Below are 24,864 nucleotides of genomic sequence, written 5' to 3'. Positions count from 1 at the left end.
CATTACAGAAGTAGGTTAAGAAGGATCTTGTGTGTTCAGGCAGGGGTTTAGCAGAGAACATAGAGTTCAGATCCACATTTGACATGAACTTCAGAGGATTTACTCAGACTATACCAAAAAAATCTTATTTGCAGAAAAAAGCAGAAGAAGCTCACAAGATTTTTGAAGGTCTTGGTCCAAAAGTTGAATTGGTAAGTTGTGGAATTCGGTTTTTTCCTTTTGTACTATTTTCTGTTTTGCCAGTTGCTCTAATTCTGTTGTGCTGAGCAGCTGTGGTTCTGTATGTATAGAAGAAATGTGTGTCTGAATGCATTGGTGGATTGGGGCTTGAGTGAGTTCATTTGCCATGTAAGTGTGATGTTTAAAGTAGATTTTAATCTGTTTGAGAGAACAGTTTGAAGTATGAAGAAATGGAGTACTATTATATAGAGAAGTATTTATAATCCAATTTTAAGTAATGAAATTTGTGCTTTCTGCTGAATATCTTGTAGTCCCTTCAGCTCTGCTGCATCTCAGATTGAGTGCACTGTTCTCAGAATACTAAAATATTGTTAAATGTGGTGCATACACATTTACAGTTCCATGCGTTGCCAAGTGCTAAGTGCTCCTTTCTCATCCCAATTTGCAGCCACTTTACAACCAACCCTCAGACACCAAGGTCTACCATGAAAACATCAAAACGTGAGTGCTTTAATTCCTTCTCATTGTCCCACTCAGGGGATCTGGACTTGAACATGCCCTGACATTTTTCATTGCTATAGGATGTGTGAGTTTAAACCATAATTAAAAGCTTCCAGTCCATGTAACTTTCTGATTTCTTTGTTGTAAAACAGTTCTGCAAGGTGTGCATTGTATGTGCAGAAGGCAGAGGGAAGCTCTGGCTTTCCATCTTCATTTAAAGACAAAAATAAATAATAAACATTAAGTTGGCTGTCCTTTAAAAACTTCTCTTAATAAAAGTAATTCTTGCTCCACTTTATCAAATAGATTTGTATAGCACTTCCAAAGTACTTGTTTCTTGAATAATATATTGGAAAATTTAACTTTAGGGCTGAATTGCAAAGGCTTTTTCCCCCATAAAAGCAAAATAGCTTAAACCAATTTTTTTTCATTTTAACATATTATCTCTCCTGTGGTTAAGGAGAGCACCTGCCTTGAATTTGGAACCTTTTGTGTCTCAATTGCTTATTCCAGCCATCTTCAAGAATCTCCTCTCTGAAATAATACAGTATTAGGTGATTTTGGTATTTCAACTTCATTGAAAATTTTTCCTATTTTTTACCCTGAAACTGTTATTCATAATAAAGATGTGACATCTGGAATTGAGATGGGTTTTGTTGAGTAGTTTTGAAATGCTTGATTCTTATGTAGTTCACTTTTTTCCCCTAATTTTGTTCTCCAGAAACCAGGTGATGAGGAAAAAGCTGATCCTGTTCTTTAAAAGAAGGAACCATGCAAGAAAACAACGGGTAAGAGCACCATGGTTTTCTAAAAGGAGCATGTGGCTGGTTTTCTGTCTGGAACCTTGTTTTACATTTGCAAATATATTAATTAGAAAAATAAGACCTTGAGCTAAAACAAGTGTGGGATATTTCTGGAAGGCAGTAATGACAATTACTAAATACCACTAGGATATGTAAAGCTAAGAAATAGTGTATAATATTAAAAATCTCCATTTTTGTATCCACTTCCTCACCTTCTTTGTGCTGGAAATTTGGTGTAAGTCACCTTCAACATGGCAGGGACTGGAGCAGGAAAAATCTGTGCATTCCAGGAGCCTGCCCATGAGACAGGTACTGATCACTTGGTGTATTTTGCTTAGTTCAAGGTTTGCTTTTGGAATTTAACAGGAACAGAAAATCTGTCAACGTTATGATCAGCTGATGGAGGCATGGGAGAAGAAAGTGGACAGGATAGAAAATAATCCACGCAGGAAAGCCAAGGAGAGCAAAACACGGGAGTACTATGAGAAACAATTCCCAGAAATCAGGAAGCAGAGAGAACAGCAAGAAAGATTCCAAAGGTATTCCTGGAGATTTGAAATATTCCTGCAAAATATCTCTTCAGCCTTAAGTTTTACAATTATTTATAATAAAATTAGTTAATTTTAATGGTTAAGTTTTATGTTCATGACCTTATTGCTTTGTGTCACGGAGTATAAAGTGAAATGTTCTTCCCTTTGTTCACTGTGTTTCCATGGCATTGAGCTCAAGTTTCCCTTCCCATCCTAAGGATCTCCATGACTTTATCTGTCCACTGTCACAAATGTCCCCTTTGCTGTCCCTCCCCTGCAGTGCCAGCCTCATCCCTTGGTGTCTCTCAGGCTGTGGTGGTGGCCACAGGGCTCCTTTCCCATGTCCCTTTTCAGATCTGCTGTCAAACCCCATATTTTCCAAAAGGAGCACAGGAAAATGGCCAATTAGCAGAGGCTGCTTAGGTTGTGGTGTCAGTGAGGTGAGGAGAGTTAAGCTGCTCAAAAAGAGTTTTGTGGAGTTCTGAAGGCAGCTGGAGCATCAGCTTCCCATGAGCCTGCTCATTTTGGGCACACACCCCAATTTACACTGGTATTTTTCTATCACTGTCTGTGGTACTCCTCTGTTTCATAATCCCTGTATTCATTAGCCTCCACACTTAAAAACCATTTATCTTCTTAATTAACAGTTTGACTGATCTTTTATTGTACTTGCCAGGTAATTTTATTCCAGACAGTTTTGCATTTTAAAATATTCAAGGTGCGACAATTAAGGACCTATTATTTAATTTTAATCTATCAGACATTTGTAAGATGGAAACTACAAGGAATCTTAAAAGGAATGAAATGCACTTCACTTGAGAGTTCACCTTGCAGTGCTGTAGGTAGAGAGATAGGATTTAAATTAGAATTAGGTCAAGTTTGATTCAGTTGTGTTGAAATCTGTTTATCTGATGTTCGAAATAATTTCAATACACCTTGGAGAGTCCAAGCCCCATAAAGATTTAATCTCATCTCTTGTAACCATCTGTCTACATCACCCTTTTGTCATAAAACATGGGGAAAGCAGAGAGTTGGCAATACACTGTGAAGGCTGCAAGATTTTTTGGAATCAAGAAAAGAAGAAAGTAAACTGTTAGAATGGGAACAGCACTCATACATAAGAAGTTTCACTTCAAGAATATTTTATGTCTTGGTCATTGTAAACTATTTGGGGAGGGGTCATCTCTTTACATTATATTTACAGTCTGTAAAATAATGGCCTCTCTGTCTATAGCTGTGCTCTAAACCATGTAAAAATGAAGGTTTTTATCCTCAGATTTTGTGCAAATGGATCAATTCAGTAAAATCTTGGAGGTATTTTGTCTCTCCATTTAGTAGTGATTTTTACCTCTGAAATGCTTTTTGACACACATGCTATAGTATATATTTTTAGTTCCTAAGGGTAAAGATCACGAGGTGAAAAGTTCTTCCAAATTGCAGCTCTCTCCATCAATTCACAAGTGGAAAATTTTGTTTTGTTGTAACAAATCTCAGTACTGTATTAGTACCTTGACCAAATTGATAAAATTTAGTGTGGTTTTCTTAAAAAAAACCAAAAAAGGCTCTTTCAAGGTGCATCAGTTGTGCTAATTAAGGGGATATTTCTGTGCCACTGATGAACATTTCTCATGCTCAGCAGAAGCAAATTCATTTATCTGCAGCACCTACTTTGCAGTGGAATTGGTGGTAACACTTTTTTTGTGCCCTTTCTGCTGAGCTTTGCAAACTCCACTGTAAAGCCAAGCAGGACATGACAGAGTTTGTGCTCTGACTCTCCTTAAGAAAGACCAGCCCTAGGTGATTTGGGAGACTGCTAACAGCATTATAAAGCATTTTGAAGGTTGTTGTGGTGTACAAAAGCTGCAGATAGAGCTGATTTCCGCTTAATCCTTTTTCCTTCTGTTTTTTCCTCATTTCAGAGTTGGCCAAAGAGGGGCTGGCCTTTCAGCAACCATTGCCAGAAGTGAGCACGAGATTTCAGAAATCATCGATGGGCTCTCTGAGCAGGAGGTGAGCCTGGTGCCTGTGCTTTGCTGTAGAAGCACAGCCAGGAAATCTCCTTTCACTGGCAGTGCAAGGTGTCTTGTAGAGAGTTTGTTTCATTGAGAAGAGAAAGCTCTTCTCTCTTTAAGAGAATCTGTGTGAAGTGTGGCTTGAAGCAGATCTTACAAACACTTTTCTTTTGAGGGTTTTGCTTTCTAATTGTATCTGCCCTAGATTTTTCTCATGTGGCTGTTCATTGCAGGCTTGCTGCAACCTAGTTTTTTACAGCTGTAACAAACATGTGAAGACTCTTCCTCTTCTCAAACCCTCCATCAATTTGGTGTTTCACCAGTTGTGACACTATTTCCTTTAGCTGCCCATAAGCGTTCATTGCGATAGTGACAACTTCTTCAAGAGTGGTGTACAAAAAAAACTTCCAAGCTGCCTGTGAATGTGTAATTCAAGAACTGTAATCATCAGTAGCAGCATTTTGGGTGTTCTTTACTTTGTCTTTTGTTCTGCAGAATAATGAGAAGCAAATGCGGCAGCTCTCTGTCATCCCTCCCATGATGTTCGATGCAGAGCAGAGAAGGGTGAAGTTCATCAACATGAACGGGCTCATGGAGGATCCCATGAAGGTTTATAAGGACAGGCAGTTCATGAATGTCTGGACAGACCATGAGAAGGAGATTTTTAAGGAAAAGTAATGGCCTTTCTTATCTGTTCCTTTTATTGCATTGAAATGACAGAGTAACATTAAAATGCCCAACCCCATAAAGCTAAATCAGGAATGCTGAAGCCTTTGTGCAATAATATTTGAAAATGTTCTTAATTGGCTGTCATGAGCATTGCAAGAGTTTTAGACTATTTTTCATCTGGGTGTGCTCACATGCATTTAGTCCTTTAATACAGAATTTTCTCAAAAGTACTTTAGTTCTGTGCTAAGATTTAAATGAAAAATGTAGATAAGGAATTTCATTTTATCATTTTAAGTGCTGAGTTCTAAATTTGCACAATCTGAAAACTGGGCTTTTTAGGCTAATTTCATTTGTGTAAATGAAGGGCTTGCTGATGGAACAGAGTGTTTGCTAGATTGTTTTGCTTGTTGGATCATGGATTGTGTTGTTAAACTGAAATAATTTCTGATTTGTTAAAGGTTTGTCCAACATCCCAAGAACTTTGGTCTAATTGCTTCCTACTTGGAACGAAAGGTAAGACATTTTTTGATATAAACATAACTTAGGATGAGATCCCTAACTTTCCAATATAATAATAAATTATTATTATAATAGATATATATAATATATAGAAACTTTTCTACTTTAGTCTGGGGGCTGAATAGTTTTAAGTGTTTGAAGAAATGAAAAACTCAAATCTTTTCATTAGGAGTAAACCCTACTTTCTCCTGCTTTTTTCACTTTAGAATGTTCCTGACTGTGTATTATATTATTATTTGACCAAGAAAAATGAAAATTATAAAGCCCTTGTGCGAAGGAATTATGGCAAACGCAGAGGAAGAAACCAGGTACATTGAATTTATTCATCACTTGAGTGTTGTTATTTTATTGCTTCATATTTACAACTGTTTCATTATCTGAGATAGCAACATATTTTAACCATTGAGGGGAAATAATTATTTTTCCTTTATTGTATTGTTGCCCTTTTAAAATTTAAGTGATCCTGACGTCAAGGGTGTTGTTGATTAGTTTGGTTTTAATTCTCTGAAATATCTTCTTCCTTTGCACATTTCTTACTTGGTTTAATATGACATTTCATTTTCTTTGAGGAGTCTGCCACAGATATTGAGGTTGAATCCATCCCTAAATCCTGTGTTGGAGCCAAGAGAAATTAGGTTTAGCATGTGACATGCAGTGGAAAATATATAATCAGTTCATAATGTCAGTGTTTGTCAAAAAGCAGAAATTAATAGTGGTCTTTATTTGGTGGTCAGGCTTAAAGTCAAAGTGGAACTTCAGAGCCAGAAGAGACCAATTTAATGCATGTGAATAAAAAATCCTGCTGATTCAGGAAGTGTTCCTTTGGAAGTCTTCAGAGAGAAAAAGAACAGCATTTTATGTACCAAAAGCTTATAAATACATGTGCTGGGCTAGCAGGGTTAATGTGGGTATTGAGAAACCTGAAAAAAATACTCCTGAAACTCTGGGACTGCACAAATCTGCTCTGCAAGCCAGTAAATATTGCACTGAAATACACAAAGAACGTTCTCTAGGAGTCCCAGTAAAAGGATATTTTTAATATGAAATTGTTGCAAACAGCTTCAGCTGAGGAATGGATCCTGTTCAGTAGAAATGACCATGGGCTTGTGCTTCTGTGGTGCTGTTGTCCTTAAACCTTTGGAATGATGGGCTGGTGTTCTGCCAGGGGAGTCCTGTCATGGCAGAGCACCTTGGCTGTACCCACAAATGATGGATTGCTTAGGATAAGGGCATTGTCATTGTGCACAGGATTTCACAGAGCTTCTGCTCTGATGGGGGAAATCACTGGAAATAACTTCAGTTCTGCCAGGACTTCTGTTAGAATTTCTAAGTCTGATAATCCTTTTTAATAGCAAGGGTTATTGCTGTTGGAGTAGTGGCTGGGGAAGGATTGCAATTAAAGTCTGGGTGTGTGGCAAATGAAAAGAAGATGGAAATCAATGTGGACAGTCACTGTGTAGAGGTAGTGCTGCCATTTGGAGTGGCTCAGCTCCCTGTGCCACTGTAAGATGAGGTTGGTGTGGCCATGGAAGTGTCACATGTTGAGGGTGCCTTTGCTGGGTGCTGTTCTGAGGGGTGAGGAGACAGAACTGGCTCAGCCTAGTGCAGTGGAACTGGAGATTCTGAGATATTTAGAAAGTCATTACTATATATTTAAATGTCTTTTCCACATTGTTCAACTTCAGAATATTGGAAATGTTAGAATTCAAAATTTGGATGGAATTTTCTATCCATAAATGCTTGCTTACCTTGGATAATGTATATAGAACAGAAAGATTTTAATTCCAGCTTTAGACACAAGGGCATGGATTTGCTTGGTGAGCTCAGCTCAAGGTGCTCTGCCTGATTTTGTGACTGCTCCTGTGAGTGCTGATTTATATGTGAGTAACTGAATACATCAGCTGGAGCACTGAAGGTTTGTTCAGCTCAGATTACTTGCTCTTGGAATTGAAGCAGAGTTGTACTCTGTAATTGCTGGTTGTTGATCCACTCTAAGTGCTGCAGCAGATCCCTAAACTTTGGGCAAGGCTGGCCAGGCTTCATGTGTGCTCTGGGAAGGATGCAAGGAAGTGCCAGGATTTTAGCTCTGGAGAGGGTTGAACTGGACTTGCCAACTCAGGGAAATACTCTCAGCACTCTGAAAGGGAAATTTTACCACTTCTGGAAGTTTGAATTCAGAAGTATTGCAGTTAGCATGTTAATAGTAAAGAACTACATGGTGCAAAAAAAAAAATTGTATTTATAATTTTATTAATGATTAATTAGCAACATCTATAACAGCTAGTAAAAAAGGACTTGAGAGGGTTGAACTGCCTGGCTTGCCAGAACTTTTATCTTCCAGTTGCAGAAAGCAGCTCACCCCTTCCCCCTCCCATGCCCCAGCTTTGTTTGAAGCTGATATTTTTCATATCTCTCAGTAGTAACTTGAAACTTTCTTGCTGATTGGCAAACACAAGTCATGTAAGATTTATGAGGTGCTCCAAGATGGGCTTAGGCCAATAACAGGTGCTTCAGCTTAAACTCTTAATAGTTCATATATTTTTGTAAATTAGAAGGCAAGCAAGTGGAATATTGCAGTGGAGGAGATATTAATCATGGTAAGGACGTTGAAGTCCTTCAGAGAATGCAGTGAGCACAGCTTGGCTCAGGTTTCAGTGTGGGGGGTTCCACATGACAGAAACTGAGTGCTGGATCAAGGATGTGAAGAGGTGCAAGGCTAATAAAATTCTGATGTGTGTTTGTCCTCAAACAGGTCTAGAAACGGCTTTTTATAAAATGCTGCCTGAACTGTTCCAGAGTGTCACAGAGGCAACTGAACAAATGTGTCTTAAACCAAAGCTTGTCAAATGTAGAGCAAGTTTTTAACATAGAATTGAGAGAAAGCCATGGCTGTATGGTGCTTTAAATTGCCTATCCCTGGAAATGTTCAGGACAGGGCTTGGAGCAGCCTGGTCTGGTGGGAGATGTCCCTGCCCATGGCAGGGGGTTTGGAATTGGATGATCTTTAAGGTCCCTTCAAACCCAAACCACCCTATGATTCTATGATTACAGAGAATTCCTTAAACAACTCATTAAAAGAAGGTTTCTTTAAGTGAAGTTTTAAGTGACTGTGGTGGCCCAGCAGCACTCAGTGCTGGCTGTGTCCCTGCAGGGTGTGTGGCTGGCAGCAGGTGGGAGGCAGTGATGTGAGCAGACAGAAATTCAGGGCTGTGTGTGACGGGGATCACCTCTGGTGACTCTGGGGAGATTAGAAGGTGCTGTGTGAGAGGGGCAGCACTGCTGCAGGAGCTTAAGTGGCAGAATGACACCATTTCCTGGAATAAACACGTTGCTGGGTCAGGCAGCCTCTGCTAAGGAGCTCTGGGATGGTGCTGCTGGGTGGGTTTTGCCCTTTTGAGCCGTGCCCTGAGCTCAAGCCCATCCCCTTGTGTGGACAGTAAAAGTTTCAATCAGCAGATGAATGTGCAGGAACGTCGCTGACCGAGGCTTCGACTCCTTCAAGGTTTGTGTTTATGCATTGATTATGCAGCTTAAATAAAGTTACTGGGTAACAGAGAACCAACCAAGTGATGTTAACTTGTCCTATTAAGAACAGGGTTGTCAACAGCTGTTTTCTAAATAGATTATATATAAAATAATTTTCTTTAATTTTTTTTTAACACAGTTTTAACTCCTTGTTTTCAGGTCAGTCTATCTAGCAAGGTGGAAATAATTTATCTTAGCATGTCTCTTACATCTTGCTTGAAGGAAGTCTTTGCATAATCGATAACCAGCACCTTAATTGCTAATAATTTGCAGCAAGATGATAGTGGTTAGTGTTTAGGGTTTCTGATCCAGTTCACATTGTAAAATGTCAAAACCAAGTCAGTTTGTGACTATTTCTAGCCTCAGTTTAGTTAGTGAAACAGTGACACCTGCTGCTACACTCATAGGGAGGTTGCTTCCTCTGTGAAAAAGAAAAGCCTATTTTGGGGAATTTTTTAGTAGAGTGTAAAATCTGAGTTCATGAAGTGCTAGAACAGCAATCTTGTAATTCTCTGTCCTTGTCTTGTCGTTCTCTGTCCTTGTGTTTCCATGAATTGCCAAATGTACTCTGGGTATCTGTTTGAGACAAGCACTGTGCTTGTAAAACTGTCATCTCAGCAGAGAAAAGAGTTTTTGTTGGTTCTTTTAATAATTCTTTCTGTAAACTCACTGGAAATGTAAGTCTAAAATTCTCAACCCAATTTTTTAGCAATTGTATTTCTTAAATATTAGTGACAGTTCTGACAAAGCCACTTGGAGTTGCTGATAACTTCCATGCTACAAGACCTTCTGCTCCCCAGTTGTAAGATCATGTTTCACTATAAAATGCACAAAGTTAAAAATAAAACTTGAGAGGAGCAACACCCTCACTACACGGGTCAAGCCTCCCTAAGCACTTTTAAAATTCAGCTGTTCATTTTTAGTGGGACACACAGCAGCCAGTGTGTGATTGTACACAACCACCTCCATGCTCATGCTGCAGAAACCTCCTGTACTTCCATGGAATTTACATGATGTAAAACAGAGTTATTCTGTTCTTATGCTGACCACTGTGCAGTGCCAGTAGCTTAAAATATTATCAGGTGGGAAGTAAGGCAGCATCACTTTTTGTGCTGCTCTGAGGACAAGATGCTGCACTTTTGTGTGATCAAATGTTCATCTAAATCCTATTTCATTTCAGCAACAGATTGCTCGTCCTTCTCAAGAGGAAAAGGTAGAAGAAAAAGTAGAAGAGGAAAAATCAGACAAATCAGAAAAAAAAGAGGAGGAAAAGAAAGATGAGGAGGAGAAGGATGAGAAGGAGGAATCTAAGTAAGTGTGTCTATGCTGAAATGCATGAATTCACCCTAGATTGCTGGTTTTGGCAAGGATCAGAACAGGATTTGCATCAGCCTGCCAGTGAAATATGATCTGAAAACTATTCCTTTTTTGTATGAAACAATTTGTTTTGGACATACAAATTTCTCTGTCTTGTTGAGCTAATCAGATCAGTGGAAAAAGTAATGGAGTTATTATTTTGTACATGTAATAATTTCAATATCTTGTTGATTTGGGCTTTTCTCATATGTTCTATCACACATGGAGTATTCATCTTTTCTTTGAAGTTGACAAAATCTGTGTCACTGTCTGGCAGCTGGAAGTTGTGGGCAATAAGTGAATTCTGTTTCACTAAAGGCATCCTTTGGGTTTGTGGAGTTTTGTTTGTGTCTGTTGATATTCAGGAATATCTGCTCACAATGGCTCTCTGAATGTGACTGAATTATATTTTACCTATTCCCAGAGAGAATACCAAAGAAAAGGACAAAACTGAAGCTGCACCAGAGGAAACAGAGGAGAGGGAGCAGGCAGCTCCTCGGGGCCGAAAAACCGCCAACAGCCAAGGGCGGCGTAAGGGCAGAATCACCAGGTCAATGACAAATGAGGCTGCACAGGCAAGTGCTGCTGCAGCTGCAGCCACTGAAGAGCCACCACCACCTCTGCCACCCCCACCAGAACCTTGTGAGTAGCATTTACAGCACTCCCAGCTGGTGTAGGCTCCTCACTGACACGGGCATGCAGTGCACTTCTGTTTTCCTGGTTAATATTCCAGCTTTATTCTTAGCCCTGCTTATAATTTTGTGACTGTGTGGAACTGCTAAACTTCACAAGTGTAACTTCATGAATAGGGCATGTGCAATCAGCTGACTGTTAGAATGATGTGAGGGGAGAAAAGGCAGTTCAGCCCTTGTGTGGTAACACCTTGTCTCCCTGGGCAGGTTCATGATGGGGCTGCAGAGATCCAGGTGACACAGATTCACTTACAGGCTGCAGCTCACTGAGGATGCTGTTAAATAATTGGCCTGATATTTGAGTACTTCAGGGAGTTTCATAAGCTGAAATAGATCTTGGCAAGTTGTTGTTTCTGCATTAGATGGCAAGAGGTTTTTTTAAAATGAAATGTTACTTTCTTGGCTGCTATGATTAAAAAAGACGACGCAGTCTCTGAGTGTATTTTGGAAAAGGCTGACCTACTTTGTGTTGATGCAGAAATACCAGACTATCTTGTGGCTGGTAAATAATTATCCAGGATGGCTGGGCAGGTTGTGGTTTTTTCTTGTGGTGCTCTGCAGTGGCAAAATTTGTTATTTCTCATGCTTCGGCTGGGTAGTTACAGACAGCTCCTATTCTAGAGCTTGTAACTACTCTTCTGTTACTCAGATGTTCTGCCTATAAAGAACAAAGTGAGCACATCAGGTCTTGTATAACTGTAAACAACAGAGATTGTGAGAAACATTCTTGCTCCATTGATACAGTGGGGTTTTGTAAGTCTGAAGCAATAGTGGGTTTTGCTTTTTTTTATTTTTAAACCATTTTTGCAGGGTTTTCTGAAAAACCTAAAATAGTTTTTCAGTGAATCAGATACTTTACAGTGTCCTATTTTTGTGGTTTGTTAATGGAAGCTGTTGCAGGGTCCTTGTTACATGCTGTGTGTAATGGCAGATTTGATAGAAAGGAAATGGAGGCTGGTGCAGCTCAGTGCTGTTCAGAAATTTAAACAGAATGACACAAAATCCAGAGGAGTGAATGAAAAGCGCTAAAAGCACTTTGTATTGAATCATACTCAGTTTCCTGCTTACTTTTACTGGGGTTTTTTGTTTTCTTTTCTTTTTGTCCATTTATCCAATTGGAGACTCAGTTAATACAGGAACAGTAGATTTCTTGACAGCCACTAACCAATAAATAACCATTCCAGCAGTGAGATGGCACTGAACTAGCTTAGAGTATGTTGGATTGCTGCTTTTAGTAGCTGATGGTAATTACTGACATTTTAAATAAAATTTCAATGATAAATGCATCTAAGTTACTTACAAATCTTCCTTGACAGAGAATTCATCCCAGTTTTGTAGGCAGAATAGTTTTGAAGAATTTTCTCTGCTGAGCTTTTGGTGGTTCCTTCTCTATCTCTGACTTGGTTTAATGGAGATTGACTGCTTCCCTCTGACAAGAGAGCTTTCCCCAGTGGCCTGAGCAAGCCATAATGTAAATAGATTTCTGGACTATGGGATGCATAATTGGTGCCATGATAATGAATCCTGGTCTTTTCTCTGCTCAGTGCCTTTGTTTCTCTTTCAGCTTCTACAGAGCCTGTGGAGACATCCCGCTGGACAGAAGAAGAAATGGAAGTTGCTAAGAAAGGTAAACCTTGTAAAGCCTTTGATTTCCTTCCGGATACTTGCATTTACAACATTTCAAGGATTCACTGAATCACTGAATATATTTGCTGTGACTTTTGCCAACATATGCTGATTTGAAAATTCCTGTTGGTTTTTTTGTAGAAAAAGAAAAAACAAGCAGCTTTAACAGACAAAATCATCTTATGTTGACTCTTTTCCTGTGGGTTACTTAGAACTGTTTAGACAGCAGTATTTCTCTATCTTGCCTTCCTGTAGGCATTGTTGTTCCATTTATTGAGGTTTGGATAGCTGAGTTATTGATTACAGTAAATATTAGTTCCTTTATGTCTGATCAGGTCTGGTGGAACACGGGCGAAACTGGGCAGCGATTGCCAAAATGGTTGGGACGAAAAGTGAAGCTCAGTGTAAGAACTTCTACTTCAACTACAAAAGGAGACACAACCTGGACAGTCTCCTCCAACAGCACAAACAGAAGGTGAGTGCTGTGGACATTGAGTTTTTTGCAGGGAAAAACTTGGATCTTTCTGAAGTCATTCATCACACTTCATTAAGGCTGTTTTGCAATCTCCACTCATTTCCTTTTCTACTTGTTTTTGTGTTGTGACATAAATCTCCTACAAAGGGTGGCCAAGGCTCACTGACCTGTGACAGTAACCACTTCTTGCTTTGAAATGCAAGAGAAGGTTTTGTACTAGGAAACACTTGAGCCTGAAGAGTTCTTCAGTGCTCTGGAAGCCACGTTCCTCACCAGTGCATGAGCAGCTGTAGATGTACAGCAGCTCCTTGAGACACAGCAGGCACTGACCTTATCAAACAGAGCAGGACAGGTGGCAGAAGTCCAGGAACTGAAGGTTTGGGGGCATTGAAAGTAGAATGTTGTGTGTTGGAATCCTCTAAGCTGCAGTGCTGCCTTGGTCTTCTCTCACTGAGGTGAAGAACATCAGGGTCTGTTTGCTGCAATTGTTTTGTTGTCCCCCAAACTTGCTGTGAGACCATGGTTGATTGCCAAACTTGGTTTTGGTCAGGAGCAGCAAAAGTTGGTCTGAAGTTGGAAAAGTGTCTCTTTGTGAATGACTGTGCTAAATAGAGATTCTCTGTCCTTCATTTCAACCTCAGATTGGTAAATGGGAATGTGTAAAAGGCAATAATTGTGAATTTTCAGCACATTGTCAATGCTGTGTCTTCCTCAGTCTTCGCGAAGGCCCCGAGAGGAGCGAGATGTGTCCCAGTGTGAGAGTGTGGCTTCCACTGTGTCAGCTCAGGAGGATGAAGACATTGAAGCATCTAATGAAGAAGAGAACCCAGAAGACAGTGAAGGTATCTTTTCTGGGGAGGAAACTGGTGTGTGCACAGAAAGGAGCCCATGCTTTGTGCTAATCATATGCTCAGAAAGCTGTGTTCCACTTCATGGTGTTGGTGTTGTTGTTCAAATGCTCTTTCAGTTGAGTTCCAGCGACTTGAACTCACTCAAGGGGATGCAGCATTTTTAGAATTTAGCAGCCTAAAGATGTTTACTGCTTAGCATTTTGAGATGCTTTGATTATGTTGTCATCTGGAGTGCTGAAACAAGTTGAATGAAATAAATGTAACCTTTGGTAGTCGGTAGTCTCAGTAAAGCTTCAGACAAGCAAATTCAAGTGGGTTATTTTTTTTGGTTGTGGTTTTTTTAATACATATTAGTTGGTTGCAACTGCTTATTTATAGACACTCAACATCAGTCAATCTTGGCTGGTCTTTTGTAGAGCAAAAGGCAATAGAATTCATAAACAATGAATGTGAGAAGATGACTAAGTGTTGGTTTTGAGTAGTTGGTATTTTTTAGTTGCAGTGTTTCTGTAGTTCAGCAAATTGTCCATTTCTATCATAAGTCAAAATTGTTGTTGCAGATGAATTGGTTAAAATTGATGGATCCTTACTGCACCCAATTTTTCAGATTTCATTGATTCAACCTTCCATGGCAAAACATTTTTTCCCCAGGTGCTGAAAATAGTTCTGATACAGAAAGTGCTCCATCTCCAACTCCAGCAGAACCTGCTAAACCAACTGAAGAAACTCCATCTGAGCCTGCTGCTCCAAAAGTAACCACTGAGGCCCCAGCAGAGCAGGAATCTGCCATTAAACCTGCAGCCAGCACATCTCCCTCCTTACCAGCCCAAAGTGTAACAACAACTGAAACTCAGAACCCCGAGCCCCAGGTCAAGGAAGAAATAAACCCTGAGGCTGAGGAGCCTATGGAGGTGGACAGTAGGAGCCATTCAGCTGAAGCTAAGCCTGTGATTACTCTTCCAGTTCATACCAAAGTAGAACCTGTAGAGACTGAAATGAGGCTACCAGAGAATATTCAAGTGAAAATAGAGAGTGATACCAAAGAGAGAGAGATGGAGAAACCCAAGGAAAAGTCAGAACCAGAGGAAATGGACTACAGCCTGTCCCAGCAAGTGACTGCAGCCAGACCAGAATCCCATTCAGATAATGACTCCAGTGCCACCTGCAGTGCTGATGAGGAAGTTGATGGAGAACCTGACAGGCAGGGGTGAGTAGGGCTTTGGATGGAGTCTCTGGAGCTATTTCTCTTTTGGGAGTGACTGACACCACTGAGGGTATTTGAAGTCCTTTCAGTGTTCTGTTGGTGCAGTTCCTGTGTCACCCCAGCGTGGCACTGGAGCCAGTGCCCCCCTCCCTCTCCATGGTTTAATATACACACAGTGCCAGGGATAGATGTTTAAATGTCAAAAGTATCCAGTGTCATGGAGTGCATGTGGGCTTTGGAAGAGTGCAGGTGATGGTGTTTGTGCACTCCCTTGCCTCTTCAAACATCATCTTTCCACAAATGTCTTAGCCCTCCATGAGAAATAATTTTGTTGTAGACTACTGTTAATTTTCTGTGGACTTAATACATGTAGTCCTTCCTGTCCTTGGTGTTTTTCCAAAGCACTCTCTACAAAGAAGGTTGCATTGATGTAAGTGCTGCACACATAAATTTCTGATGTGGGAGATTCTGAGCTCATATTTTGGTATTTCTGTGTATTATGAAAATGTAGCAGCATCTGTTGCCTCTTCCACCATATGTGCTGTGGTACAAAACACAACGTGGTTGTGACTTTTCAGCTCTTTGTCCACTTTGATAATTTTGTTGGTTTTTTGAATTTAAGAGTTGTGGCTGTACATTTTTAAAGATGTATAATCTTGCTTCTTTTGGTAATATTTCTCCCTTCTATCTCTTTTTCCAGTATCTTCAGCAGGGAGTCAAAGCCCTCACTGTTGAATCCCACTGGGTCAATCCTGGTATCATCCACAATAAAGCAAGGGCAGATGGACCTGCAACAGCTCCACCATCGAGCTGCTGTCATCCCACCTATGGTATGGGCACTTTTCATTGATGTTTGAAGGAGTGTTTGTTACCCCTATATCTAGTCAGGAAAAAAATTGTTAAACAAATGAAGAAAAATATTATTTGCTTTATTTATTGTATTGTTCATGGGGAAAGTAGGTTAAGTACAACCAAGTATCTTAAAACCAGGTGTGAACCTTTTGAAACACCCAGACTGCAGGGGGTAGCTGAGCTCCACAGCTCCTCCAGGAAGTGCCTCTGAGGGTGTCCCTGGCATTGTCCCCTTGCTGTCCCCAGGTTTCCTGCAGCCCCTGCTCTGTCCCTGTGGGCACCCCAGTCAGTGGTTATGCCCTGTACCAGAGGCACATCAAGGCCATGCACGAGTCAGCCCTGCTGGAGGAGCAGCGGCAGCGCCAGGAGCAGCTGGACATGGAATATCGGGGTGCTGTGAGCCCCTGTGGCACCTCCAAGAGCCCCAGTGTGGAGTGGGAAGGTTGGTGTTCCCTCAGCTGTGCTTTGTGTCTGTGTGTTACACTGCTGCTCATTGGAGAGTGGCAGTTTAGTGTGATAAGGAAATTATAATGAACTTGCTGGAAGGGACCTGCCCCCTCTGCTGCACTTACTGTTGAACAGCTGCCTTGTTGCCCCTTTATATTAAGGCAGAAAACTTGTTCCAGTTGGGTCAAACCCAAAAATGAGTTGTTCCTACAGAGAAAGATGGAGCATGGGGGTGTGAAGAGCAGATGATTCTGTTCTAAGGGAGCCCTTCCAGAAGCTTAAGGTGTAGGTGGGAGAGTGTACTCCATGCAGTAAAACATTCATCTTAACTGTGCTCATACATGAACACTGAGCACTGAAACAGGGCACAAAAGTTTGCTGGAACACAGTAATACTTCTTTTTAATTGCACTGTTTGTACCTGCTGGGTGTGTCTAACATTGGAGTAGTCCCTTCTTTAAAACTGTGCTGTGAATTGGACCTTTTGACTCCAGTTTCTAACCCAGGGTTCTTCTCTTTCTGATTTCTTCACCCCTCCCAGGAAAACCAGTGGCCTATATGCCTTATGCTGAGGTCAAGAGAATAGAACAGGAAGCACAAGTGCAAAATGCAGCCACAAGGTCAGCATCACCCTACAGGTTATCTCCAAGAGAAGTCAATAAAGCCTCTCCCCAGCCTGAGATGAATGCAGCTCGCTACAGTGTCCCTCCAGGTAAAGATTTGGAGCATCAAATTATTCTCTAAACACTTTGAGTTAGTAGAAGATAATTTTCTGTGTGTGCATGTGAATAGGTGCTCAGTGTTTTTCTAGCTCAGTGAGGCTGTACTGTGCTATTTCTGTTCACACTGCAGTGTTTAATGTACAATTTTTCCCCTCAAGTTCTCCAGCCAGCCCCTCACCAGGTGATAACCAATATTCCTGAAGGAGTTCGCCTGCCCACAACCAGACCCACCAGACCACCACCACCTCTCATTCCATCCTCCAAAACCAGTGTGCCATCAGAAAAACCTTCCTTCATCATGGGAGGCTCGATCTCACAAGTAAGAGAACTATTATTTGAAAATCTGTCTTGCTTCATTTTTTTTCCCCTTTCTCCAATCTTCAGCTTTTTGTACTCATTTATGGAATCACAGCATTAACCTTTAAGACCTACCTGTACATATAATTCTAAAAGTCCAAAGGAGCTTTAGAAATGAAACATTTACCCACATTTAATGGCATGGATATCCAGTTTAGGTGACCTGCATCTCCAGACTACCAGTGACACTCCACTCCTGCTGTTGTGTGCTCTACAGTGAGGCACTGTAGCATTTCCAGATAGGATCACAGTAGTTTCAGCATTCTCCTTTAAAGAGAGATGTGACTTCTCATTCCAAAAACAAGAATTAACATCTATTTGTTGTTTCAGGGAACACCTGGCACTTATTTAACATCCCACAGTCAAGCTTCCTACGCCCAAGAAACTGCAAAGCCATCAGTGGGTTCTATATCCCTTGGGCTGCCAAGGCAGCAAGAGTCAGCCAAATCTGGTAAGGAAAGAAAAGCTGACATGTTTTATACAGACTATTTAATGATCCATAATTAAAGAAAATTTAAAAACCTCAACCTTTTTCTTCTCCTCAATAGCTTCTCTGCCCTATATCAAGCAAGAAGAATTCTCACCCAGAAGCCAGAATTCCCAGCCTGAGGGACTCCTGGTCAGGGCACAGCATGAAAGTGTGGTGAGAGGTAAAGAAAGTCACACAGATTAAAAAACTCTTGTCAGAGCCTGAGAAAACCAAGAGAATTAACTGCTGAAGTGTTATTTTAAAGTATTCTATGATTATATAAGAATCATAAGATTACAGGGTTAATTTGTTCCCTGTTTTCCAAGGCATGTGTATTTGTAGCTGGCTCCTCCTGTCTGCATGGCTCACTTAAAAATATTTGTTATGAGCCATCCCAATTTCAAAATAAAGTTGCTCACTACAGCAAATCCATCAAAACAAAATAAATTAACTGCTGTAAGTTAATGCTATAAAATACTTCCAGTCTGTAAAAGGCTATGTTAAAAGAGGAAATAGCCTAACTGCCTCATATGCCAGCTGTTAAATTGAAATTTCCCCTGTATTTTAATGTAAACTAACAGCTCTCAATAGAATTTTTGATTATTTCAAATTGAGTGGATATTTTTTTTATTCTCTGATTTATCAGAATGTCTTTATTTCAAATCAGGTACCACAACAATACAGGAGGGGAGCATAACACGAGGAACTCCAACCAATAAAGTTTCAGTTGAGACCATTCCTTCTTTGAGAGGCTCCATAACTCAGGTATTTTACCTTTCACTGCTGGGAAGACTGTAGCAAAACAGATCATCTTCAGACTATCACTGTGAATGTATTTGCATGTCTGAAAAAGTAAATTATTAACACAGGATAAGAACTGCCTTGGGAAAAGAACTTTCAATCCAATCAGATGTTCAAACCCCACTACTGCTGAAGTCAGCATTACCATGATTTCATCTTCATATATATGAGTTTTCAAATAAATAATACCAGAGCCTTTGGTAAACCTAACTGAGGGCAACTTTCCTGAAAATTGCATCACACCTGAGTTCAAATATTCAAATCAAGTGTAACCAGTCTTGTGCAGATTGTACTTAAATCCAAGAAGGGAAATTCAGGCCTTTTGTTCCTACCATTTTAAATGCTGCTGTTTTGGTTGGTTTGGCATCCCTTTGTAACCAGTCTTGTGCAGATTCTATTTAAATCCAAGAAGGGAACATCAGGCCTTTTGTTCCTACCATTTTAAATGCTGCTGTTTTGGTTGGTTTGGCATCCCTTTGTACAGAGAACCATCTGTTTTGAGATGAGAGGAGGAGGTTTCATTGCTTTGGACAGAAATAAAACCTAATGGCACCATGAGGTATATGTTATCTTCCCCCAAATGGTATTTATAGGTTAAATGTTCTAGGTTGTAAATACACTGGTAATATTGTTTAACAAGATAACCTAAATATGAGTGAGATTATTTCTGCTAAGTGTCTATAATAGAGGCAGAAGTTTAAGCCATACTTGTTAAATTAGTTGGTATTATAGACCCATGAATTTTTTTTGGTTTTGTTGTATTTCCCCTTCACTCCCCCTGTTCCCTAAAGCCTCAGAGGCTGTGAATTGATTGCTGTGCTGGGTTTGCTCTCAGGGTACCCCAGCTCTGGCCCAGCCCGGCATCGCCGCCGACGCGCTGCTCAAGGGAACCATCACCCGCCTGGCCACCGAGGACAGCAGCCCCGAGAAGTGCAGGGAGGAGGCCTCAGCCAAGGGCCATGTCATTTATGAAGGCAAAAGTGGGCATATTCTATCTTATGATGGTGAGTCTTTGTGTATTCTACCTGATCAAAGTCAGGTTCTGCTTTGATAACCCACAGCTGAAGTGTTTCTGCTTCCAAGCAGATGGGTGTTTAAAATACAGTTCAGCTATTCCTTTGCCATTTATTTCCTATCTGTCAATAAATTGTATTGTGAAAGCGTAAATAACCAGGTTTTAAATTACCCCTATTAAAATAAAACTAAATGTATCACATAACTTTAAACTTCAATGAAATATTGATAAATGAGTAACTTAACAAGTACCTTTTTGACAAACTATAAAGTATCTTTCTAAGATTGATATTTAATGTTATAATATTATATTGAAGATGTGTTGTTTAAATATTAATGACCTGTGGTCTCATTAATGTAATATTCATGTGTCCTTTTTTGTTGTCCACATTTCCTGACCACACTCTTGTATATTTTGCCAGCTATTAAAAATGTCCGTGAAGGAACAAGGAGTCCCAGAACTGCTCATGAAATTGGTTTAAAGAGAACCTATGATACAATGGAAGGAAATATAAAGCAGGGGATGTCTCTGAGGGAGTCTCCAGGGTCTGCACCACTGGAAGGTAAAAAAAGCTGCTTGCAAGGTGTTTTATCTTTTATCCATTGATGCAAGAGCATTTAGAGTTTTCTTAGGGTGCAGACTAACAGGGAAGTTAAATTTAAATTACACTAATGACCAAATCCTTGCAATAACATTGCAGTTAGAGCACTGCAGTTGGAAGCAGGACTGGAGTAGATCCCAGTTTTCTGTTTTACCACAGCTGCTGCTACTGCAGGTGGCATTTCCAACTCTCAGCACATCTGACAGATGTCCCTGGCTCTGCACAATCCCAGTGGTCCTGGGGAGCTCAAACACTGGGTCACACCAGCACAGCCTCTGCCACACCCTTTAGTTAAATATTAATATCACACTGCCCTGACCTTTTGCATTCCTGCAAAAAACCTCTTTGAACTGCAGGATCCTGCTTCAGGGCATCCCTAGTGCTGTGGTGTTTTAATAAACTGTAATCAAACAAAGCCTGCAGAGGCCAAGGCAGGTCATTACATAACTTTGCTGATGTTTTGTAAAAATACAAACACAAGAAAATATTTCCTACCTCAGCCATGGAGCCTGGCTCCTTAAACATTTTGTCCCATTTTTTTGGATAGCCCTTGGAGACTATTTTGTGGACATGTCCATCCAATGGAACAAGGTGAATGTGAGGTTTGTAGGCTGCACACAGAAATTCAGTGTTGCCTCTAAGTTGCTGCTCTGATATTTCCAAACTTTGTCTCATCAGTGACACATTTTCTGTCTTTGAACTGTGAAAAATTTTGAGTGTTTTAAGCACTTTTAGATTCTTGCTGTAGGCACAGTAAATTCATCTCTTCCCCAATGATTCAGTATGAACTTTGATAATTTGGAGCATGCTGAGACATATTTTGAAATTTTTTTCTCTTGGTTCCACTTCCCACCATGAACACCTTTCTTTCTAGGCAAGGAAAGTGGAGTGTGAGAAAAGCAGTGACTGCTTTTGAAACAAAGGTTAAGCTTAATTATAAAAAAACACCTCCTGTTTTCTAAATATGTTAAAACTTGCAACTATGCAATAGCACAAATACTTGAACTGAAAGATTATTTTTTTAGGGCAGGAGGTGTTTATAACATGTTGCTGCAATGCCTGGCATACTGAGGCCTGGCCCTCTGGGCACTGCCAGGGTACAGATATCATCTCTCATGTGTGAGAAGGAGGGGGTTTCTTGGTTTGGAGGTTGAATTTTTTTTAACACTTGTTTAATTCCCTAAATTGTTTTCATTTTAATTTTAGGTTTAATCTGCCGAGCACTGCCTCGGGGTAGCCCACACGCTGAACTAAAGGAGAGAACAGTTTTGTCTGGCTCTATAATGCAAGGTGAGATATTGCAGGCTAAGAAAGGGGAGCATTAATTAATCCTCAAAAACCTGTATTTCTGAACCTTAAAGCTCTTATTAACTGTGGGAGCTGTGTTAAATGTGGAGCTTATTTTATGAAAAGTTTTCAGAGCATAAATCAGCAGCTTTTTGATATGCTGTGTTCAAAGCTAGTGTGTAAACATAGATTTTATTTCTTATTGGAAAATAGAGTTTTTAATATGAATACTTGGTAATCAGCACTTTTGAAGAAATGATCACATTTATTTCTTTTGTTTCAGCACCTGAAATAACAGGAGGTTTTCTGTAGTATATTTTTCAGTATTATTTTTGTGATGATTTTTTTAGACTTTGAGTATCTTACCACAGACTACAGCAAACCAAAACTTCACTGTTATATATAATGAATTACTCTGCTTATGAAGAGAAAGACTTAGCAGCTATTATTACCATTCACGTGACCCTTTCTTTCTATAAAAGGCACACCAAGGGCAACAGCTGAAAGTTTTGAAGAAGGTTTGAAGTACCCCAAGCAGATCAAGAGGGAGTCACCTCCCATCAGGACGTTTGAAGGAGCCATCACCAAGGGCAAGCCCTACGATGGGGTCACCACCATAAAGGAGATGGGTCGCTCCATCCACGAGATCCCCAGGCAGGACCTCCTAAGCCAAGAGAGCCGCAAGACTCCTGAAATGGTGCAGACAAGCAGGCCAATCATAGAAGGCTCCATATCTCAGGTAAATGCAGAAAGCACTGTTACACTCACACAGGAGTCAATCAGCTCAGGCTGTGCGAGTTTTTTCCACTACATGGCCTTAACCTGAACTTTTCCTCCTCTTCAGGGCACACCCATAAAATATGAAAGCAACTCTGGCCAGTCTGCCATCAAACACAATGTAAAATCTTTAATCACTGGACCAAGCAAGCTGCCCCGGGGAATGCCTCAGCTGGAAATGGTGCCAGAAAACGTGAAGGTGGTGGAGCGAGGAAAATACGAAGATGTGAAGACCGGGGATGCCGTGCGGTCCCGTCACACGTCCGTAGTCAGCTCTGGTCCCTCTGTTCTCAGGTCAACCCTTCATGAAACTCCCAAATCACAGCTGAGCCCTGGGATTTATGATGATACAAATGCTCGGAGGACACCTGTGAACTATCAGAGTCCCATGTCCAGGAGTTCACCCATGATGAATAGAGTTAGTGAGGGTATGTCATTCCTGTCCACAGTAAGACAAATGGTTTTATTATTGGAATTTTTTATGTACTCCATTCTTCTTTATTTTATTCTAGTGGCTTTATTCTAGTCTCAATTTGGAAGTTGGCTAGAATGAATTTTAGAAAGCTGTAAGCTGTTAATTGAAATAAGGAAATGAAAATCTGCCATAATAGAAGAGGGAAGTGGGAATGCAATTCAGTCTCAATTTGCATTTGATTATGGATCACACTGAAAGTTGTATCTATAAGGATAATGTTTTAAGGGCAGAAGCTATTCCTGATTTTAAAATGTCTAGATGAGGAAGGTGTTTTAGTGAAGTGTAAACAATCTTAGTTTTAAAGTACAGGTCTTTCAGCAGAAGTGTTTTGTGATATAAAATATTCTCTGTGCTCTGTTGTATTGCAGTAATTGAAAATGTTCCTTGGGAACTAGTGTATTTTTACAGTTAAATTTTCAATAGAGAAATAAGCATTTTATTAACTTGGATTTTTCATTGCTTTTAGCTGGAGTATCTTCTGGGAAGTCAACAAATCATGAAAGGAAGAACACACTCACTCCAACACAGAGGGAGAGTGTGCCAGCAAAATCTCCAGTGCCAGGGGTTGATCCTGTAGTGGCTCACAGTCCTTTTGACCCTCACCACAGAGGAGCAACTCCTGAAGTCTACAGGGGTCACCTCCCTCCCCATTTAGATCCTGCTATGCCATTTCACAGGGCTCTGGATCCTGGTAAATACATTTGTGTTGGCTTTTTTTAGTTTTAAAAATACTGTGAGCTCTGATATACAGAAAGGATACCTTTATAAGGCAGTTATCAATGGCCAAATATAATTTATAAAGATGTAAGTATTTACTGCTATGATTTTATATCAGTTTAGTGGTGATTTAATATCTAACCAAGATACTTAAATTAGTATTTTATAATGTTGTAAATTCCCTTCAGAGCTGCCTGAAATTTGCTTCTGTTTGGTTAAAAAGTTCACAGTATTTATAGAAAAGCATTCATGGAATGTGTTAAAAGCCTTCAGGAAAGTTTTACAAAGAAGGATGTGGAAGAGGCTAGAGAATTAAAGTGTAATTCTATATAATTATATATAGACTTATATAAGTCCTCTGTTCAAGACTGATTATTTTCACTGAAAGATAATCAGGTGATATTAAATACAGTGACTTCCTTTTAACCTATCCCTCAGGTAACTTCTCTGAGGTATTTTCTAATTCTTTGGGTATTTCAGCCTTTTACATTTTCAGAATTTCAGGATTTATAGTTCTGTTAAAGTCATCTGTCCAATCTGGATTGTTTAGCACTTTCAGTGTGCATCTAGTTCAGAAATTCAATAAAACACCAGTATTAAAATGCTATTTTCACTCATTTACCACCAACTAGAGAGACTTGATAGCACCTCTTATTGAAGCTTTACAAACACCTTGTGGTGGTGTTCACAGGGGTCCCAGGACAAGGGAAGAGATGAGAATCTTGGCTCCATGTTTCAGAAGGCTGATTTATTATTTTATTATATATATTATATTAAAAGAAAATTATATATTAAAACTATGCTAAAATAATAGAAGAAAGGATTTCATCAGAAGGCCAGCAAGGATAGAAAAGGAATGATAATAAAATCTTGTGACTGACCAAAGAGTCCAAGACAGCTGGACTTTTATTGGCCATTAATTAAAAACAACCCCATGAGACCAATCACAGATCCACCTGTCGCATTCCACAGCAGCAGATAATTATTGTTTACATTTCCTTTCTGAGGCCTCTCAGCTTCTCAGGAGAAAAGATCCTAATGAAAGGATTTTTCATAAAATATGTCCATGACAACAGCTGAATGTTTCATTTAATCCACAATCATCCTGCTTCCTAAATGCCTCTTTTTCCCTGCTGTCACCCTCAGCTGCTGCTGCTTACCTGTTCCAAAGGCAGCTGTCCCCCACGCCGGGGTACCCCAGCCAGTACCAGCTGTACGCCATGGAGAACACGCGGCAGACCATCCTCAACGACTACATCACCTCCCAGCAGATGCAGGTCAACCTCCGGCCCGATGTCACCAGGGGCTTGTCCCCCAGGGAGCAAACTCTGGCACTCCCTTATGCAGGAGCACGAGGTGGGCTTGGCTCTCTTTCTGTAATCCTCTCGAAAGGGTGTTTTGG

General features: G+C 40.2%; 1 protein-coding gene across 4 annotated transcripts in view; it reads left to right on the top strand.

The window, feature by feature from the left end:
• Positions 1-24,864, top strand: part of NCOR1 (nuclear receptor corepressor 1) — a 54,076-nt gene that overhangs the window by 20,547 nt on the left and 8,665 nt on the right. For all 4 annotated transcript variants that reach the window (XM_054286983.1, XM_054286980.1, XM_054286982.1 and 1 more), the window contains exons 7-34: positions 135-191; positions 629-681; positions 1,403-1,469; positions 1,851-2,023; positions 3,934-4,024; positions 4,522-4,700; positions 5,154-5,208; positions 5,421-5,522; positions 9,920-10,050; positions 10,520-10,737; positions 12,352-12,414; positions 12,749-12,888; positions 13,604-13,730; positions 14,391-14,946; positions 15,644-15,773; positions 16,042-16,237; positions 16,783-16,953; positions 17,122-17,282; positions 17,651-17,771; positions 17,869-17,970; positions 18,457-18,554; positions 19,426-19,594; positions 20,027-20,167; positions 21,413-21,496; positions 21,976-22,232; positions 22,338-22,698; positions 23,212-23,436; positions 24,609-24,818. In XM_054286983.1, coding sequence (XP_054142958.1) covers positions 135-191; positions 629-681; positions 1,403-1,469; positions 1,851-2,023; positions 3,934-4,024; positions 4,522-4,700; positions 5,154-5,208; positions 5,421-5,522; positions 9,920-10,050; positions 10,520-10,737; positions 12,352-12,414; positions 12,749-12,888; positions 13,604-13,730; positions 14,391-14,946; positions 15,644-15,773; positions 16,042-16,237; positions 16,783-16,953; positions 17,122-17,282; positions 17,651-17,771; positions 17,869-17,970; positions 18,457-18,554; positions 19,426-19,594; positions 20,027-20,167; positions 21,413-21,496; positions 21,976-22,232; positions 22,338-22,698; positions 23,212-23,436; positions 24,609-24,818 — 4,438 coding nt within the window. The remainder of the gene's footprint in view (positions 1-134; positions 192-628; positions 682-1,402; positions 1,470-1,850; positions 2,024-3,933; positions 4,025-4,521; positions 4,701-5,153; positions 5,209-5,420; positions 5,523-9,919; positions 10,051-10,519; positions 10,738-12,351; positions 12,415-12,748; positions 12,889-13,603; positions 13,731-14,390; positions 14,947-15,643; positions 15,774-16,041; positions 16,238-16,782; positions 16,954-17,121; positions 17,283-17,650; positions 17,772-17,868; positions 17,971-18,456; positions 18,555-19,425; positions 19,595-20,026; positions 20,168-21,412; positions 21,497-21,975; positions 22,233-22,337; positions 22,699-23,211; positions 23,437-24,608; positions 24,819-24,864) is intronic.

Source organism: Melozone crissalis, unplaced genomic scaffold (assembly GCF_028551555.1).
Source record: "Melozone crissalis strain CALT ecotype California unplaced genomic scaffold, PUWL_Pcris_2 ptg000057l_1, whole genome shotgun sequence".
Classification (NCBI taxonomy): domain Eukaryota; kingdom Metazoa; phylum Chordata; class Aves; order Passeriformes; family Passerellidae; genus Melozone; species Melozone crissalis.
The sequence above is the reverse complement of the archived record's forward strand: the minus strand, read 5'-3'. Positions and strand labels throughout refer to the sequence as shown.